Genomic DNA, 20,166 nt, shown 5'->3' with positions numbered 1-20,166 from the left:
ACTCCTCCCCTCGTTGGCTCTGGCTCCTCTTGTTGCCTCTAGCTCCGCCTCTCGTTGCCACTGACTCAGTCTCTCATTGGCTCTGGCTCCTCCCCTCGTTGCCTCTCGCTTCATCTCTTGTTTGCTCTGGCTCCTCCCCTCATTGGCTCTGGCTCCTCCCCTCGTTGGCTCTAGCTCCGCCTCTCATTGCCTGTGGCTCCTCCTTTCGTTGGCTCTGGCTCCGCCTCTCATTGCCTGTGGCTCCTCCTCTCGTTGCCTTTGGCTCCGCCTCTCGTTGCCTCTGGCTCCACCTCCTGTCAGCCTCCCTCCCTCCTGCCTCATCTGTCCCATTGATTTGCCAGCCGCTGCCCCTGCTCCTCCCATAACTTGGAGAGGGGGTGGGAGAGAAGGAAGACCCCCACCCACATCTGCCTGCTTAATGATGGACTCACATTGAGGATTAGGTTCTTTTGGGGAGAAAATGAGCCCATTTCTAAAAGGGACCCCATCTGGTTCTTTTCTGCAGCATAATGAGCAGTAACGACAGGCAGGGTATTAATGGGAGATTCTGTGAGCGTTTAAGATATAATTACAGTCCTTTGCTTTCTCTCTCTCTCCCCCACCGGTCAGATCTAATTCTATTTACTGCACGAACACGACTCTCTCCTTGGAAGACTCTCCTCTCCTCCCCACAGTTTTCTAGGGAAGCCACAGCTGCCTGCCTCCTTTTCGCCTGGCAGAAAAGGATCTTGCGAGCGGGGCTTGTGCTGTTTTATTTTATTACCATTCTACCCCACCGTTCAGGATATAAATCCAGTTTTACAGAGGACAGCCTTCTCGCTGAAGGCGCCCTCTGCTTAAAAGCACGATCAAACATTCCTGTCGAAATCGAAACAATGAGGACTAGCGGCTTCCTCTTTTTTAAAAAAAGGGCAGAGCTGTAGCTCAGTGGCAGAACACCTGCTTGGCACGCAGAACGTTCTGGGTTCAATCCCCAAAGGCAGACATCTCCCTCCTTCATGGGAGATTTTTAATTAGAGCTTGGGCAGTCACTGGTCAGGGATTATTTGGCTGCGATTCCTGCATTGCAGCGGGTTGGACTGCGTGACCTTTGGGGGTCCCGTTCCAATTCTGCAATTCCATGAGTCTTTTTATAGCTTCAAGGCTGGAGAAGAGACCAGGCAAATCTCCGAGAGAGGTCCCATTTGCTTACTGTTTTCCCGTGTAGAGGAAGCGCCAGCCGTAGAGGGAGGGCGGTTTTTAGGGTGAGCCAGAGTCTGCAGCAACTAATCTGGGGGTTGACCCACTTACCCAGTTAGAGGGATAAAACCCACTTCCTTTCCCAGCTAGCAACCATCCCCCCTTCTCCCAAGTGCCTTTTAAATACCAATTGACTAAAAACACCGACTGATGGGTCCAGCAATGGTGGACAAAATACTTTGTGCTTCATATAGCAATGTATTTATTTACGGTAAATGCTTTTTTTGTGTGTGTGTGTGTGTGTGTGTGCCCGTCCCCTGCTGAATATTGCAAACGAATCTCTTAATTAGCATACTGTCTAGCAAACAAACATACAGTGGACGCTCGGGTTGCAAACGTGATCCGTGCGGGATGCACGTTCGCAACTCGCATCTGCGCACACACAGGTTACGATTTGGTGCTTCTGCGCAAAGTGCGATTTAGTGCTTCTGTGCATGCGCGACCGCCAAAACCCAGAAGTAACCCGTTCCGGTACTTCCGGGTTTCAGCAGTCCGTAACCCGAAAAAACACAACCTGAAGCGGCTGTAACCCGAGGTATTTCAACCTAAACCAGTAGAAGAAAAATCTAAAAACATACCCAGGGCTACTAGCCACAGTGGCTATCGTCTGCTTCCACTGTCTGGTGCATGAAATACCTCTGAACAATCCCAGTTTCTGTGGAGAGTTTCTGTGGCGCTCACTTCCTGATGGTGGGCTTCACTTTTGGGGTATCTGATCGGCCCCTGAGATGACAAGAGGCTGGACTTTGGCCTGGAGTCCCTTTGGCTTGATCCTGCCAGCAGGGCTCCTCGAAATGTTCGTACGGAGCCTCCAGGTCCAGACACAGTCTACCTTGATTGCCATGTTTTGGGGGGCATTTGGCCACGGTGAGAACAGGAGGCCTGCTCCGTTTAGCAGAGATCTACTTGTGGTTAAACCACAGAGCCTAGGGCTTGCTGATCGGAGGGTCGCTGGTTCGAATCCCCGTGACAAGGTGAGCTCCTGTTGCTCAGTCCCTGCTCCTGCCAACCTAGCAGTTTGAAAGCACGTCAAAGTGCAAACAGATAAATAGGTACTGCTCCGGCGGGAAGGTAAACGGCATTTCCGTGCGCTGCTCTGGTTCGCCAGAAGCGGCTTAGTCATGCTGGTCACATGACCCGGAAGCTGAATGCCACCTCCCTCGGCCAATAAAGCGAGATGAGCACCGCAACCCCAGAGTCGGTCACAACTGGACCTAATGGTCAGGGGTCCCTTTACCTTTTTACTTGCCACCTTATGAGATTGTGGAAGCTTCTGAAACACTGACCTGGATATTTGGATCTACATTTGTCATGGATGCTTTAGCTGAGATTCCTGCATTGCAGGGGGTTGGACTAGATGACCCTGGGGTCCCTTCCAGCTCTACAGTTCTATGATTCTATGAGAGGCTCTCTGTCTGTCTCCATATCCCCTCCAAGCCCAAGACCTCCCCCCCCATCCCACGGTTTGCAACCCTGAAAGCGGAACAGTGGCAGAACTCTGGAACTCCCTGCTGATTGACATCAAGCCTTCGCTGTAACCTTTATCAGCGCCTGCTAAAAACATTTTTGTTTAGGCAAGGCTACCCAGATATTTATGTGGGACGCGGGTGGCGCTGTGGGTTAAACCACAGAGCCTAGGGTTTGCCGATCAGAAGGTTGGCGGTTCGAATCCCCGAAACGGGGTGAGCTCCTGTTACTCAGTCCCTGCTCCTGCCAACCTAGCAGTTCGAAAGCATGTCAAAGTGCAAGTAGATAAATAGGTACCGCTCTGGCGGGAAGGTAAACTGCGTTTCCGTGCGCTACTCTGGTTCGCCAGAAGCGGCTTAGTCATGCTGGCCACATGACCAGGAAGCTGTACGCCGGCTCCCTTGGCCAGTAAAGCGAGATGAGCGCCACAACCCCAGAGTCGTTTGCGACTGGACTTAACTGTCAGGGGTCCTTTACCTTTTTTTTAGACTTGCTGTGTGTGTTTTTTTTTAGTTTGTTGCTTTTAAAAAAAGTGGGGGTTTTTTTTAGTTAAAAAAAGGATTTTTAAAAAGTTGTTTTCATTGCTTTTTCCAGTAATTTTATCGTGTTCTTTTTGTAGCCTGCTTTGGGGGCTGTTGGCTTTTGTTTCTCAAGCGGTATATAAATACTATGTTTTTACACTCAAGCGGTATAAAAAAAACTCTGAAATATACGAAGCAAAATAAATAATTATGTAATTGATTTGTTTTGGATGTTCGTATGTGATGCCAATAAAAGGTTTGATGATGATGAGAAAATAAATAACAGGGCAGAGCCCCTGGCCTCTGCAACGACACGAGATAACTTGCAGACCAGGTGATCTTTAATTCTCCCTCTTACCCTCCAAGCCTCAGCAGGTGAGTCTGGACTTTTTAGGATCCATTACAGGGTTGGGTGTCCTGCAAGGCCTTTGTACAACCTCCTTCTCCTCCTCCTTCCCTTGCGTCTTGCAACATCGCCTCTGCCATTCAATCCCTGGCCGATATGCTGCTTGGGGGGTCGGATCCATCAGCTCTGTAGCACTTGCAAGGGATGAGTCATTTTGGCAGAGAATAACTCCGTGTAACCACACTGTTTCAGTAAGCATCCGTGGAGGCGCATATGTTAGCAGCTTCTGTTGCTGCTCTCTCTGTGTGTCTGTATGTGTGTGTGTGTGTTTCTGTTTGTGTATGTATAGTTTCGCGACCTACAAGAGACAAGATGGCCCAGGTCTGATTCAGCAGGGATCTTCTTCTGCTCTGATGGAACCTCCAGGCCCAGAGGCAGTCTATCGCAATTCTTAGTTCCAGTTACAGATAGGTAGCCGTGTTGGTCTGCCATAGTCAAAACAAAAAAAATTCCTTCCAGTAGCACCTTAAAGACCAACTAAGTTAGTTCTTAGTGTATTTTTGGTCTTTATTGGAAGCCACCCAGATGGGCAGGGTACAAATAAATTATTATTATTATTATTATTATTATTATTATTACTACTACTACTAGGCTCCCAGTACGTTTCCGAGCACAATTCAAAGAGTTGGTGCTGACCTTTAAAGCTCTAAATGGCCTCGGTCCGGTATACCTGAAGGAGTGTCTCCACCCCCATCGTTCTGACCGGACACTGAGGTCCAGCTCCCTCCCCGAGAGAAATGAGGTTGCAGGGAACCAGGCAGAGGGTCTTCTCGGTGGTGGCACCCGCCCTGTGGAACACCCTCCCGTCAGATGTCAAGCAGATAAATAACTACGCAACTGACATCCGAAGGCAGCCCTGTTCAGGGAAATTTTTAATGCTTGACTTTTTATTACGTTTTTTAAATGTGCTAGAAGCCTCCCAGAGTGACTGGGAAAACACAGCCAAATGGGTGGGTTAATAATAATAGTAATAATAATAGTAATAATAATAGTTATTAAGGTTATTTGGTAGACCAGGAGGCTTGGCTAGACAGACCCCTTTGGGCCTGATCCACCTCTTTACATTCAGAAGCAAATTTTTGGAGGAGTAGGGAGTGTAATACATGCCACTAAATTCTTACTGAGGGCGGGAGCAAGTTAAGCCTGAACCGTTCAGGCCTCTCAGCCCCATAACCCGAGACCATTCCTTGTCCATCCTTAACCGTTTGCTCACTTTAAAACCAAAAGCCCTTTCAGAAGAAGATTGGAGACCCTGATTCTTCCTTAAGCACAAAATGTGGAATTTTAAAAGCCTCTGATGGGCATGAAACACTTTGGATATGCCGCGATTTCTAGCCCGCCCTAGAGGAGACTGTTGTTGCTTCGGCGCAAGGAGGTCAGCCTGTTTGGGCACCACTACGGACAGAAGCGCAACTTGAATTGCTGGCGTCCAGGTTGTGTGAAACGGAACCGCAGCTCCCTTTTCAAGGCCAAATTCCTTCTGGCGCCATGAGCCTGTCCTGGGCGCTGGGCGTCAGTGAAAAAGCCGGCTGTTTTCCTCCTGCTCCGGGTCAAGCGTCCGAGGCTTGTTGTGACAGGCCGGAGGCCAGACGAGCGCGGGGGCTTTCCTTCTCCTGGGGCCAAAGGTTGTGGCCCCCGCGTCATCTCGTGACGCATCTCAGGCACCGGAGGACTTTTCCTGACCAGCTCAGTGGAAACGGGAGAGCAAACGGCGTTTCCTGGCTTTGTGACTGAGAGAGAGGGGGAGTCAGAAGAGGATGCCCGGCCGGTGCGTGGCAGCCCTGGAAAAGGCAAATCCCAGGAAAGAAAAGGAAGTGGAAATAAAAAGATGTTAGATTATTTTTTGTATGCCACTACAGCAGGAAGACTGCTATTAGGTAGAAATTGGAAATCTCAAGAAATACCAATGGTAGAAAAATGGCAGAGACATCATCTTGCCGACAAAGGTCCATATAGTTAAAGCTATGGTTTTCCCAGTAGTGATGTATGGAAGTGAGAGCTGGACCATAAAGAAAGCTGATCACCGAATAATGGATGCTTTTGAATTCTGGTGCTGGAGGAGACTCTTGAGAGTCCCATGGACTGCAAGAAGATCTAACCTATCCATTCTGAAGGAAATCAGCCCTGAGTGCTCACTGGAAGGACAGATCCTGAAGCTGAGGCTCCAATACTTTGGCCACCTCAGGAGAAGAGAAGACTCCCTGGAAAAGACCCTGATGTTGGGAAAGATGGAGGGCACAAGGAGAAGGGGACGACAGAGGACAAGATGGTGGGACAGTGTTCTCGAAGCTATCAGCATGAGTTTGACCAAACTGCGGGAGGCAGTGGAAGACAGAAGTGCCTGGCGTGCTCTGGTCCAGGGGGTCACAAAGAGTCGGACACAACTAAACAACAACAACAACAAGAAGAAGAAAAATGGCAGATGAAGATATTGGAGTACTTGGAGCTGGCCAACCTGACTGGAAGAATCCACGATCAGAAAGAAGAGGAGCATCAAGAAGATTGGAAGAAATTTAAAGATTTTCTAGCTAAATATTGTAATATAAGATAATTAGAAGGTACTTGAAAGTATCAAATAGGCCTAGGATTAGAATAAGAATGTTGTATAGTAATATGGATTTAAGTCAATAAGAAATTGAGATGAAGATAGTTAATTGAAGGAGTAAATTGTAGCGGAAAGATGATTTTGGAGAACTGTTACAAGGTGATACAATGAAATTCAGTTAGGGAGGATTCGAGGAAGTCAGTTAATGGCATTTAAAATGAACTTCAGAAGGAATATGCGTTTTTATCTTTGTTTTTTCTTTTGTTTTGTTTTTTTCTCTTAGTATTTTAATGTTCTCTCTTTTGGATGTTTTTACATGTTATATCTGTTAAAATCAATTTGAAAAATTTGAAAAACGAAAGAAAAGGAAATAAATCTGCCAATATCGTTAATGCCATTATCCAAATCGGAAGCGCGACTTTTCAGTTTAGAGGAAACGAGAGTTAAAGGGGACATGACAGATGTTTATAAAACTATGCATGGTTTGGAGAAAGCAGACAGAGAAAATTCCCCCTCTCCTAACACTGGAACTCTAGCGAAGCTGAACGTTGGGTGGTTTCGGACAGATTTTTAAATAGTCCGTAGTTAAACTGTGGAACTCACTGCCACTGGAATCCCTTGGATCCCGCTTGCGGGTTTCACACTGGGGCATCTGGGTGGCCACTAGGAGAAAAGGATGCTGGACTAGATGGCCTCCCCTTTGGCCTGATCCTGCAGCCAGGCTCTTCCGACGTTCCAATGGAGCCTCCAGCTCCAGAGGCAGTCTATCGAGATCCTCAGTTTCTGGGGGGCCACTGTGAGAGCAGAGTGCTGGACCAGATGGGGCCATTGGCCTGTTTTAGCGGGTGGTTCTTGCGATTTTAGGAAACGTACCTTTTATGCTTGTAGGATAGGACGCCGGGAGAAACGAGACTCCTTTTCACCAGAAGGGGAAAGTGTGAGTGCTTTGTGGGAGAAGGAGCAGCCTCGGCCCTGTGGTGTGTTTGAGTTCCCCCGGTATTTTGGTATTTCAGCGCCTTCTTCGTACGTGGGCAGCTCACAAAAACACAGCCAGCCGCTTTGCTGTGTGACAAGGATTAATTAAATCGACGTGGGATGCTCGGAAGATGTGTCTTTCTGGAGAGATGCTGAAAAAGGGGGGGTTGGCGGGGGGGTTGGAGACACCACAGAGCAACCCGTGAGACCTGACAGAGTTGCCTCACTTCAGGGCGATTCAGCCCTCCTCCATCTCTCAGGGTGGCAGCCAAGCGATTATTAGAGATTTAGGCGCTGTGGACTGAGACGTTTTGCTTACCCAAAGAGGGGGAGGGGCAAGGTTGCTTCTCTCCCCCCCCCCAAAAAAAGAGAGAGAATGGAAGAATCCGCGATCAGAAAGAAGAGGGACACCAAGAACAATGGAAGAAATTTAAAGATTATTTAATTAAATATTGTAACATAAGACAAGGAGAAGCTACTTGAATTTACCAATTTGGCTTCAGAATAGAACATGATTAAACTGTAAAACGTTATGGGAGAAATTATGAAAAGGAGCTCAGAAAGTAATTTGAAAAAGTAAATTTTGTTAGAAAGAAGAGGTTGGAAAACTGTTACGAGGGGATACAATGGAATTCAGTTAGGGGGGATTTGAGGAAGTTAGTTAACAATGAAAAGCAAATTGGATTTTAGAAAGGTTATGTGTTTATTTGTATGTTCTGTTTTTCTTTATTTTTCTTTTCTTTTTTTCTTTTTTTTGGTATGTCATATCTCTTATAAGCTTGGAAAATTAATTTTAAAAATTGGAGAGAGAGAGAGAGAGAGAGAGAGAGAGAGAGAGAGAGAGAGAGAGAGAGAGAGAGAGATATGAATCACATCCAAGCTCAGCCAAGTTATTCTGGCATGGAGAAAACCCCGTGAGTTCCTGCATCATCATCATCATCATCATTTTTAATTTGTATACCGTCTTTCTGTCTTACAATACTCAAGGCGGTTTACAAGCTGAAGAAACAAAAAACGTACATCTTATAACAATCTAAGTAAAGGTAAAGGTACCCCTGCCCGTACGGGCCAGTCGTGTCCGACTCTAGGGTTGTGTGCTCATCTCACTCTAGAGGCCGGGAGCCAGCGCTGTCCGCAGACACTTCCGGGTCACGTGGCCAGCTTGATAAGCTGCATCTGGCGAGCCAGCACAGCACACGGAACGCCGTTTACCTTCCCGCTGGTAAGTGGTCCCTATTTATCTACTTGCACCCGGAGGTGCTTTAGAACGGCTAGGTTGGCAGGCGCTGGGACCGAGCAGCGGGAGCGCACCCCGCCGCGGGGATTCGAACCACTGACCATGCGATCGGCAAGTCCTAGGCGCTGAGGTTTTACCCACAGCGCCACCCGTGTCCGTATAACAATCTAATGCAATACAAAAACGTGATAATAAAACATAACTTTAAAATAGGCAACCTACATCAAGAAAGTAACATTCCACAATCGTTAGAATAGTATAAAATAATAATATCAACATATAAAAGTTAAACAGAAATCCAGTTACGATAAATAATATCTAAACTATAATCAATAAAACGGCAAGCCCACAGTACATAAAACATTACAGAGCTGGGAAACCTTTCTGCGCTTTCTTGTTGACCGCAATCGCCAACTCATTGGGACGCCCTCCTTTAACTCCCTGCCGCTGTTTCCCTCTTCTCTTCCCAGCTTCCTAGAAGAGGTCTCAGCTTCCGGTTTCCGCGGACGAGGCGCAGACAGCTCCCAGGGGCCGGCGAGGGCAACGTCCAGGAGGCTGAACTGATGGCGCCTTTTTCGTCATTTCCGACTGACCAACCGTTCCAGGCTACTCAGCATCTGTTGCCCGTTGACACCCACAAACTCACCCACCTGGCGTTTGGAACTTCAGAAAAGCACTTTAGCAGACAATACTTACCTGTTGCCGAAAAGTATGGGGCAGGTACGCTCTCTCCTCAAAGGACCAAACCATGGAGTTCTTTTCTCCCCATCCCAAAAGGCTCGATCGAGATCTTAAGGAGAAAGGAAAGGACCGCCCCTCTTGTCACCTTCGTTCTCTTTCCACCCCCACCCCCCAGCTCTCACATTGCATGAGAGTTGTTTGCCTCTTTTCCAAACTCATTTACCTCTCCCCCCCTCCGTTCCCCGGGATAACCCACCCCCAGAGAAAAAGGCCTCAATAAAAGGAAGTTGCAATTCTTCTAGCAGAGAGCGTTGCTGGTTTTTTTCTTGCTTTCGACAGAAGTGTAGATAAGATCCTAGAATCACAGTTGGGACCCCAGGGATCAACTAGTCCAGCAATTTTTTTCAGCAGGGGGCCGGTCCACTGTCCCTCAGACCTTGTGGGGGGCTGGACTATATTTTTAAGGGGGGGGGAGAACAAATTCCTATGCCCCACAAATAACCCAGAGATGCATTTTAAATAAAAGGGCACATTCTACTCATGTGAAAACATGCTGATTCCTGGATTGTCTGCGGGCCGGATTTAGAAGGCGATTAGGGCCAGATCCGGCCCCCCGGGCCTTAGTTTGCCTACCCATGCTCTAGTCCAGGGGTCAGCAAGCTTTTTCAGCAGGGGGCCAACCCACTGTCACTCAGACCTTGTGGGGGGGCAGACTATATTTTTTGGGGGGGGCGAATGAATGAATTCCTATGCCCCACAAATAACCCAGAGATGCATTTTAAATAAAAGGACACATTCTACTCATGTAAAAACACGCTGATGCCCGGACCGTCCGCAGGCTGGATTTAGAAGGTGATTGGGCTGGATCCGGGCCCCCGGGCCTTCGTTTGCCTACCCATAATCTAGTCCACCCCCCTGCGATTATGGAATGTGTAGCTGTTCCAAATGGGAACCGAACCTGCAACCTTGGCTTTACCAGCACCAAGCTTGCAGGGAAGGGGGGAGTGTCTGGTGTTTTAGAGAGGGCGGGGACACCCTTTGGGGTCCTCCAGGTGTTTCCGGACTCCTATCCCATCGTTCTCCCTGACCATTGACCGTGACCATTGACCCTGACCACCGTGACACGGTGGCCCCCCCAGATGTCCCATCGGGAAGACCCCCGCCCAAGCAGGACCTGAGTGCGAGAGCATCTCTCGTTCCTGTCGTTCCTGGCTATGGGTCTTATTCAGAGGCGGAGCGGCTTCCCTGGGGGTCTCATCTGGCCAGGCCAGGTCAAAGGTTGGGGCTTTCCATTGTCCTTGGCGACCGCAGTCATCGATAGCTGCGGCCCTGCTTTCGAATCCGCCTTATCAAGGATCCTTGGGTGAAGATACAGCGGGCGTCCCCTGCGTAGCTGCTTATTTCGTTTGCTTTCATCTATGGAGGGAGGGGTAGTCGGAGCCGAGGCCATTTGCTTGAGTGCGGTCATAGCACAAGAGTGGGTGGACGGGATAGAAAACAGAAAGTCCTCCTTTACGCTACACAGAGTTAAACTGTGGAACTCTCTGCCACAGGAGGCAGCAATGGCTGCCAGCTTAACAAGGCTTTAAAAGAGGATTAGGCAAATTTGTGGAGGGGGAAAGAGCTATCAATGGTTATTATTATTATTATTATTATTATTTGAATTTATACACCACCCTATACCTGAGGCGGTCTAGGGCAACTCTCAGAACAAAAAAACCCCACATTTTAAAAGAGCATGGTATGTATATTGGATCAAAGGCCTGGTTAAAAAGGAATGTTTTTGCCTGGCGCCTAAAGGTGCATAAGGAAGCATTCCACAGGGGGAGCCACTGCAGAGAAGGCCCCGTTCTTGTGTTGCCACCCTCCGGACCTCTCAAGGAGGAGGCACACAAAGGAGGGCCTCAGAAGGTGATCTCAGTGTCTGGGTAGGTTCATACGGAAAGAGGCGATCCTTGAGGTATTGCGGTTCTGAGCCATTTAAAGCTTTGTAGGTCAGAACCAGCACTTTGAATTGGTCCCAGAAACTAATTGGTAGCCATTGCAGTCGGACCAGGATCAGCGCAATATGCTCAAACAGTGAGCAACCCAGTTGCTGAATTCTGCACTAGCTGAAGTTTCCAAACCGTCTTCAGAGGTAGCCCTACGCAAAACGCATTGTAGTAATCTAACCTTGAGGTTACCAGAGCATAGACAACAATAGTTAGGCTATCCCTGTCCAGATAGGGACGTAGCTGGGCCACCAGCTGAAGCTGATGGAGGGCACTCTGGGCCACTGCGGCCACTTGAGCCTCGAGCGACAGCAAAGGAGCACCCCCTAGCTGAGAACCTGTTCCTTCAGAGGAAGTGTAACCCCCCACAAAAGACTCCTGGGAACTGCAGTTCACCCCTCGTGGCGCTAAAGTTCCCAGCAACCCTAACCAACTACAGGCTACAGGATTCTTTGAGGGGAAGTCATTTGCTATCATAGAGTTGTAGAATCGGAAGGGACCTTCCAGGCCCCTGCAATGCAGGAACCACTGCTAAGGAAGAAGGGAGGAATTGTTCCCTGCTTACGGACCCTCGTGGTTGCGCCCGCTGGTTGTGCAATAGTGAGCTCATTGCTCCTGGGATTTGGTCCCATTTCAGACACCGAGGAAGAAGCATTTTCCAGAGAACCTACTCAGCGGTAATTGGAACTTTATTTGGGGAAATAATGGGTCAAATCAAATTAACCAGCTCATAATCCTCTCCGGTTAATTTGATTAATTAACCAGCTCATAATCCCCTCTGGTAGGGACATAGGTGGCGCTGTGGGTTAAACCACAGAGCCTAGGACTTGCCGATCAGAAGGTCGGCTGTTTGAATCCCTGTGATGCGGTGAGCTCCCATTGCTGGTCCCTGCTCCTCCCCACCTAGCAGTTTGAAAGCATGTCAAAGTGAAAGTAGATAAATAGGTACCACTCCGGCGGGAAGGTAAACGGCGTTTCCGTGCACTGCTCTGGTTCGCTAGAAGCGGCTTAGTCATGCTGGCCACATGACCCAGAAGCTGTACACTGGCTCCCTCAGCCAATAAAGCGATATGAGCGCCGCAACCCCAGAGTCGGTCACGACTGGACCTAATGGTCAGGGGTCCCTTTACATTTAATCCCCTCTGGTAATTTATTTTTTTATTATATTTCGAATCCCACCCCCCTCCTTCGTTTCCTCCGTGCAGGAAATGGATCCATTTGTACGGGAAGCCCAATGACATTGCAAGATCACCAGTAAGGTTTAGAACTGGGTGACTGGGGGTGGGGTGGGGCAGCATGAGAGCAAGAGAGAAATTGGACAGCTTTGCAGGGCTTTTAAATATGAAATCCCTCCCCCTTCCACCATGTTTGTCGGGAATTAAACTTCCTAAAGCCCACCCACGACTTCCAGCTGGTCTTGACACTGTGGGATTCTACTTAGCAGGAAGGATGAAAACTGGGGTGCCACAACTCCCTTTCCACTCGCACCAGGATTTAAAACGGGCTCCTCCAGCCTTAGGAGCTGGATGTGGCCCTGCAAGGCTCTCAACATGGCCCTCGAGACTCTTCGCCTATCCTGCCCCTCGCCTCCCCGGCTTCACAGGCCCTCCTTGAACGTGTTTGCCCCAGAAGGTCAGCCTGGATCACGAATAGGGGGGATGAGAATGGGAGATACAATTTCACCATATCTAGGGGTGGGGAATTGTTGTTGTTTAGTCATTTAGTCGTGTCCGACTCTTTGTGACCCCCTGGACCAGAGCATGCCAGGCACTCTTGTCTTCCACTGCCTCCCACAGTTTGGTCAAACTCATGCTGGTAGCTTCGAGAACACCGTCCAACCATCTCGTCCTCTGCCGTCCCCTTCTCCTTGTGCCCTCCATCTTTCCCAACATCAGGCTCTTTTCCGGGGAGTCTTCTCTTCTCATGAGGTGGCCAAAGTCTGGGAGCCTCAGCTTCAGGATCTGTCCTTCCATGAGCACTGATTTCCTTCAGAATGGAGAGGTTGGATCTTCTTGCAGTCCATGGGACTCTCAAGAGTCTCCTCCAGCATCAGAATTCAAAAGCATCAATTCTTCGGCGATCAGCCTTCTTTATGGTCCAGCTCTCACTTCCATCCATCACTACTGGGAAAACCATAGTTTTAACTATACGGACCTTTGTTGGCAAAGTGATGTCTCTGCTTTTTAAGATGCTGTCCAGGGGGTGGAGAATAGCCTGCCCTATTGAGATGTGCCTGCTTCCATCATTATTGATTTTCAGACGAGGATTTGGAAACGCTCCTGTTTAACCCAGGCATTGGGGGACTCAGCTACACCGTCCCTGGGTTTCCAGAAACAGGGATTTCAGAAGCACGAGCATGGAGGAATCGTGTCGCCATCGCGGCTGGAAGTAGCCATTGAAAGCCTTCTTCTCCATGAATTTCTCCCGTGAAGCTGGGGGCTTTCTTGGTACTCCCCAAAGGTCTAATGACCCCCCCAGACCAAGATCTTATGCTTCGTGCAGGACCCATATCCAATGGCCTAAATTCGACCTCTTTGCCCAAGCAATCTTGAGCACCAAGGACCGGGAGTGGGGAGGTAAATGGAACAGTTGCCAGGATGCCCCTATTAAAATCCTTTTTATTTTGTCTGCAAGTTTTGTGGGGGTGGGAAGAAGCAGGGTGTCAAGAGATAGATGCGAGGAGATGATAGCACCAGCGACATTTGCAACCCCGCAGGCCAGCAGGGAGAGAGAAAGAGAGAGACTGGCTTGACTTGAGCAAAAGATATTTTGGTAACTGGTGATTATCCGGAGAATCGGAGAACGAAACTGCAACATGGGGACACAGCGTGTGTGAATAGGATGTTCCAGGACAGAAGAACAGAGGCAGATAATAACGGCTTTAGATAGGGAACATCTCTCTCTGCCTTCCATTCTCGATGCAACACACCCACCAGGCATTTCAAGGTCGCTTTTTGCAGCCTGCCTCTGTGGATTTAGTGAGACTTCCTTGGTGTGTAGCAAAATGCAAACAAGACTCCTTGCTTTGCTGTTTATTTTCCCTTCTGTTCATTGTTCCGTGGCCCCTCAGAGAGGGAACGTTTCCCAGGTCGGGTCCAAGGCTGCAAGATTTTGCCACACACACAATGCAACTTCGTGAGACGCTTGGTCTTGTTTTGTTGTTGAAAGAACCAGATAATTCCGGTCATATCTGGGGCTTTGCATGTTCTGTGACAGTGCAAAAAAGAACAGCTGTTGGGGGTTTGGGTGGGTGATAGCATCCTGAGAACCTCCACTTTTGTTAGTGGGGAAAGGAACCAAGTTTCTAGTCCCTGGGAGTGTGGAAGTTAGCGAAATAAATAATCAAGGTCTTATATATAATAAATGTTCATAAATATACCAAGCAAACACGTACATAAATATATAAACCACATGTCTGAAGTGGCACAGGAAAACAGCCCTGGAACCATTTTTGACTCCCACACTGACCAAATGTTTTTTCTGCAAAGTCAAAGGAAAATGGAAAAGCCTCTCCCCATTGCCTTTTCCTTCAAAAATCCTGTCTTAAGGGTATGTCTGTGTATGAATAGGGTGAGCCCGTGACCTGGCTCAGGAACTAAGTATTTATCATTATAAAAGACTGGCCAGGCTACCCAGGGTATCAAATCAAGTACAGTGGTACCTCAGGTTAAGTACTCAATTCGTTCCAGAGGTCTGTACTTAACCTGAAACTGTTCTTAACCTGAAGCACCACTTTAGCTAATGGGGCCTCCCACTGCCGCCGGAGCACGATTTCTGTTCTCATCCTGAAGCAAAGTTCTTAACCCGAGGTACTATTTCTGGGTTAGCGGAGTCTGTAACCTAAAGCGTATGTAACCTGAGGTACCACTTTAAGCACTAACAGGTAACTTGCTGGACAGGAAGTAAACAACCCACTCAAATTTCTGCTGTAGACAGCCCTTTCTGTGATGTAGGTATGATGTTTCTGGGGGTGGTCTTGGACTCCGAGGCAGGCAATTTAAAATGTCTATATAAGGGCGGGCACACCTTTGTTCGGGGTCCTCTTCCTTTCCTGTGTGAGAGGGGAGCACCCTGTTGCAACAGTTCAATAAAGATCAGGCTTACTAGCTGCTTTGCTTCTCAATATTCTCTGCTTGGCCTCTGTTCTTTTCTCCGACCGATGGAGAACCTAGAAAGGACTCTTTAAGGGCTCTTGTGTCCCCCATAAGGGAATAAGGGCAGATTTCCGTTTATTACATAAGCTTCGGGTTGCAGCGGCAATGCTTGCCGAAACCTCAAGTCAGATGCTAAAGGAGCAGAATTTGGACAGAGCGATACGCCATAACTCAGCAAGGGAGCATGTCATTTGCACACAGAAGGTCTTGGTTTCAATCGCCAGCATCTCCCAAGCAGAAAAGAGTCCCTGCCTTGGAGAGCCACTGCCAGTCAGTGCAGGCAACATTGGCCCAAAGGGAGCAATGGGCAGCTGACTCTGTAGAAGGCAGCTTCCTCTTTGAACCAGCCCTTTAATTCGGAACCATGAGGACTAGAATCCTGCTTAATTTGGGGGGCCGCATAGCTCAGTGGGAAAAGCACCTGCTCTGCCTGTGGAACAGCCCCAGGCTCAATCCCAGAAGGCAACTCCAGGTAGGACTGGGAACGCCCCACCTGAACCCCCAAAATCTGCTGCCAGTCAGTGTAGACAACACTGAGTTTGGTGGATCAAGCCTCTGACTTGGCAAGAGGCAAGTCCTATGTCAGCGTGTCTTGCACTCAGCCCCTGCATCAGGGCAGGAGCAGGATCTGGACCTGCCCTCTGCCTCTGAGCATCTTCCATTGGGCTCAGAATGCATCGGGTTTTTAAATGATCCCCCCTCCTGACTTCGTTACATCTCTTTCCTTTTCTTTCTTTATATAAAATTTTATTAGTTTTTAAACATATCATTTTCAACAGTAATTAAACATACTTTTCCATCTTATTCAATTTTTTTGACTTCCATCAGTCCTGTCTGAAAATTTTCCAATCTATTCTCTTAGTAAAAGGTAAAGGGACCCCTGACCATTAGGTCCAGTCGTGACTGACTCTGGGGTTGCGGCACTCATCTTGCTCTATAGGCTGAGGGAGCCGGCATTTGTCCACAGACAGCTTCCGGGTCATGTGGCCAGCATGAGTAAGCCGCTTCTGGGGAACCAGAGCAGCGCACGGAAACGCCGTTTACCTTCCCGCTGGAGCGGTACCTATTTATCTACTTGCACTTTGTGCTTTTGAACTGCTAGGTTGGCAGGAGCCGGGACCGAGCAACGGGAGCTCACCCCGTCGCAGGGATTCGAACTGTCGACCTTCTGATCGGCAAGTCCTAGGCTCTGTGGTTTAACTCACAGTGCCACCTGCATCCCAATCTCTTAGTATGCATTTCTTATTTCCCCTATTACATTTCAAACTCATAACCAACATCTCTATCTTTTCCGACTTTGTAACACTTCGTATATTCCTCCTTACAAAACTTCTTGTAGTCCTACTAGTGTGATTTGTTGATTCTAGTTGCTCTTCAAATAATCCATAGACTTCTTCCAATCTTCTGTAAATCTCTGGTCCCGCAGGTTTCGAATCCTTCCTGTCATTTTGTCCAATTCTGCATAGTCCATTAATGTCATCTGCTATTCTTTCCATCACTACCCTTTCACCCTTATAGGGTCCTGACTCGGCTTTGAGGTTGTCCGAATTGCCTGCTGATAAAAAGCTGGTTAGTTTTATCAATGGTGGTTACAATGGGACTTTTGCAGATAATTTATTAGTATTTGGAGGGGGGGGGGAGATTCGGATGACTGAAGCCTCTCCAGGAGTGACCACTCTCTCTCTCTCTCTCTCTCTCTCTCTGTGTGTGTGTGTGTGTGTGTGTGTGTGTGTAGATATAGGGACTGGTGTGGGTCGTCCGTCCCTCCAGTGTATTTTGAAACATGCCATTGATACAATAATTGCGTGTTTCTGATGAATTTACGCACGGCTCATAGAATCGTGGAGTCGCAAGGGGTCCCCAGCGGTCATCTAGTCCAACCCCTGCAAAGCAAGAATCTTTGCTAGATCAAACATGGCAGATGACCGTCCAGCCTCTGCTTAAAAACCTCCAAGGAAGAAGAGACCACAACTTCTCCTGGGAGTCTGTTCCAATCAGACTGTCAGAAAGCTTTTCCTGCTGTCGTCCACATCATTAAGAACCTAGGAAGAGCCTTCTTTTTTTAATTAAAAAAAATAACAATCATTTTTTTCGATACAGACAACAACCATAAAAGACACTACAACAAAAAACATAACAATAACAACACAATTTGACAATTCAGATTTACATACACTGATATACCTATGACCGAACCTTTTTAACAATATTTTCCCACCTCTCTCTCTCTTCCCACCACTGTTCGCCTTATCGCTTGAATATTCATTCCAGATTTCTTCATATTTATCCATTCTTAATTTGTGTTGACATGCAATTTGTTCGTATGTAGCTAATCTGTCCATATTATCAACCCATGTGCTCAATGGAATCTTTTTGCGGCTCTTCCAATTCATCAAAACAAGTTTTTTTTTGCTTCTTGTATAGCACGGTACATATATTTTTTTACCCCTCGAAATCTCCCACATTTCCGGAATATAATTTAGAATTAAATTCCCCTAAATAACACTTTCTTTTTATTACTTTTACTATAAATATCCACACCTTGCACCAAAATGATCTTCTCATCGGGCAGTTAATCATCATATGTACGACGTTTGCCTTTTTACTCCCACATCTCCAGCAGTTGTCTGCACTTGTGATTTTCTTCTGGTATAGTTTTGCTGGAGTCCAGAGCCCTCTCCCTTGTTGTGTTTTCTTGCAACTGGTGTTGAGAAGCATTCTTGCCCCATCGAAGGAGGCAGAACAGAACTGCCATGACTAGTAGTAACTGATATAGCCCACTCTTCCTCCCTGAATTTGTCCAGTCCATCCAGATTGCCACCCACCACTGTTTCCTGTGGCAAGGAGTTCCACAGTTTAACTCGGCGCTGTGTGAAGAAGGACCGTATTTTATGTGTCCCGAATCTTCCATTCTGCTTCATCGGTTGTTCTGAGATGCTTCTCCACCCCTCTATAATAACCGCATTATTGCCATCTGAAAGAGCACTCTTGCGCTATGGAGCAACAAAAGTAGGACAAAAATGTTTTTAAAAAACCATTTGTGGTATGAAAAGTTGCAGGAGGGCAGCAGGAAATTCTGGGGAATGTCCCAATGGCAGACGCCACAGAGTCCTTATCTTTGCAGGTGCAAGCAAAGATCGAAATTTGGGACGACGTATAACGGCCCACAACAATTCTAACGCTACAATTCCCAGCTTCAGTTGTGCTCACTCTCAGTCATGAGTGCAAATATTCCTGAATGCACAATTAAAAGAGCTGTTCTTTAAATGTGCCAAGAATTGGTTTTATTTATTTAAGTAGTGGTGGCGGCAAGTAGGGCATTTTCCAAAGTTTTGTTTTTTTAAAAAAGAAAGAAAGAGCACGAGAGGCGGGAGAGAGAGCAGGTCCCTGCCCTCTAGGAACCTACAATCTAGACTCCTGGAAAAGAGAGTTTCAACAGAGGGCAAGAAAGGATAACAGGACGAAACTGGGCCAAAAGTCGTTTAGCTTAGAATGGAATCAGCAGGCTGAAATGTTCAAGGGAAAGATGGGGCTTGAAGGAGGACCTGAGGGAGGAAAGGTTAGAGTGCCCTATAAGTGTTCTAAAAGGGAATTTAGAACAGACATGGGACACACCCTAGAGGTCACCCATCTCAACCCCCCTTTTGCTCAGGGTCGGGATCTTGAAACCTGACCTTCCCAGCCTGTGCTTTTACATCCTTCTGGCAAAAAGCAAAGCCACTGACCCCAGAGGCAGTCTCTGCTCCACCACTGATCAGCTCTCACCTTTAGGGAGTCTCTCCTAGTGGTTATAGCCAAAATCTGCTTCCCCGCAGTTGCCACCCATTTCTTGGGTTCCCTGAGCCTTTGGCCGTGAAGGAGGAGGGAGAGGGAGGCCTGTCAGTGCGCAGACTTTGGTGCCAAGGTGACCCTTTAAGGCTGCCGCCTGCATTAATCATGCAGATTGGGCAGCTGTGCATAATTTCCCTGACTTTGCATAATTTATTCTGCTTCCGCCATTGGTGAGGAGGGGCAACCAAGTTCTCAAGTCCCAAACGCAGGAGATCTTACTCAACAACTTCTCCAGCTCCTGCGATTCCACCAGGTGTTCGCTGTGCATATTTAAGCACATCTTTGAGATGATGAGAACTAGACACTTGGGGCGTTAACATTAAAAAAAGAAAGAAACCGGATATCCTCAGTAACTCTTAAATATCTCATTCAGCCATTGCATTTCACATTTGCAGTTTCTTGGACCAGTCATCTTAATGCAATACTTATTATTCTTATCGTCATCCCTCCCTGGTATTTGACATTTGCAATTCTTTGGACGGTCCTGTTAATACAACACATTTTACAATTATTATCATTAAGTTTATTTATCTATGAAATACTTGTGTGGAAATAAAGGCAGCCTTCAGGCAATGCAACCACAAACAATAGATTATTCTTACAATTCCCTCGTATTTGACACTGGTGATTCAGGTCCTGTCAGTGCAACATTTTGTTTATTATTATTACTACCGGCAGTGCTTTTTTTCCTTAAAAAAATGTTTAGGGGTACTCTCCTTTTGACTCAAGAAAATCACCATTTTATAGTTCAAATCGGGGGAAAGAATGGACAAAAGTACAAAAATTCACACAATGTTTAGGGGTATGCGTGTCCTTGCGTCCCCCCAGTGAAAAAAGCACTAGCTATTGGTATCAACTCATTTTGACTCAAGAGTAGCCCTATTGAAAATAACAGAGCCGCCGGTTCCCTCTGTCCGGTTTCCATTTTATTGTTTGAATGTTTTGAAAAAGTTCCTTTCGCTGACCATTCTTTGCAAACCGCTTGGTGCTTGGCTGGGTTTTTTGTTGGCTTGCTTGTTTTCAAAATACGCACCATGTCACGAAGCAAATCAATCTCCCCCGGGAGGTCTACTCTGAGCAGGAGTTCCTACTCGCGTCGGGTGCCTCTCGCGACCCCCC

At 47.5% G+C, this 20,166-nt stretch overlaps 1 protein-coding gene across 2 annotated transcripts in view; it reads left to right on the top strand.

Annotated features, from left to right (window-relative positions):
* Positions 1 to 9,377, top strand: part of VPS45 (vacuolar protein sorting 45 homolog) — a 59,253-nt gene extending 49,876 nt beyond the window's left edge. For both annotated transcript variants that reach the window (XM_081891582.1, XM_081891581.1), the window contains exon 15: positions 8,861 to 9,377. In XM_081891582.1, the coding sequence (XP_081747708.1) occupies positions 8,861 to 8,954 (94 nt within the window). In that variant the 3' untranslated portion in view covers positions 8,955 to 9,377. The remainder of the gene's footprint in view (positions 1 to 8,860) is intronic.
* The last annotated feature ends 10,789 nt before the right edge of the window (positions 9,378 to 20,166 follow it).

Source organism: Podarcis melisellensis (assembly GCF_964234715.1).
Source record: "Podarcis melisellensis genome assembly, chromosome: 16".
In the NCBI taxonomy this organism is placed as follows: domain Eukaryota; kingdom Metazoa; phylum Chordata; class Lepidosauria; order Squamata; family Lacertidae; genus Podarcis; species Podarcis melisellensis.
This window is presented reverse-complemented; position numbering and strand designations above follow the sequence as displayed.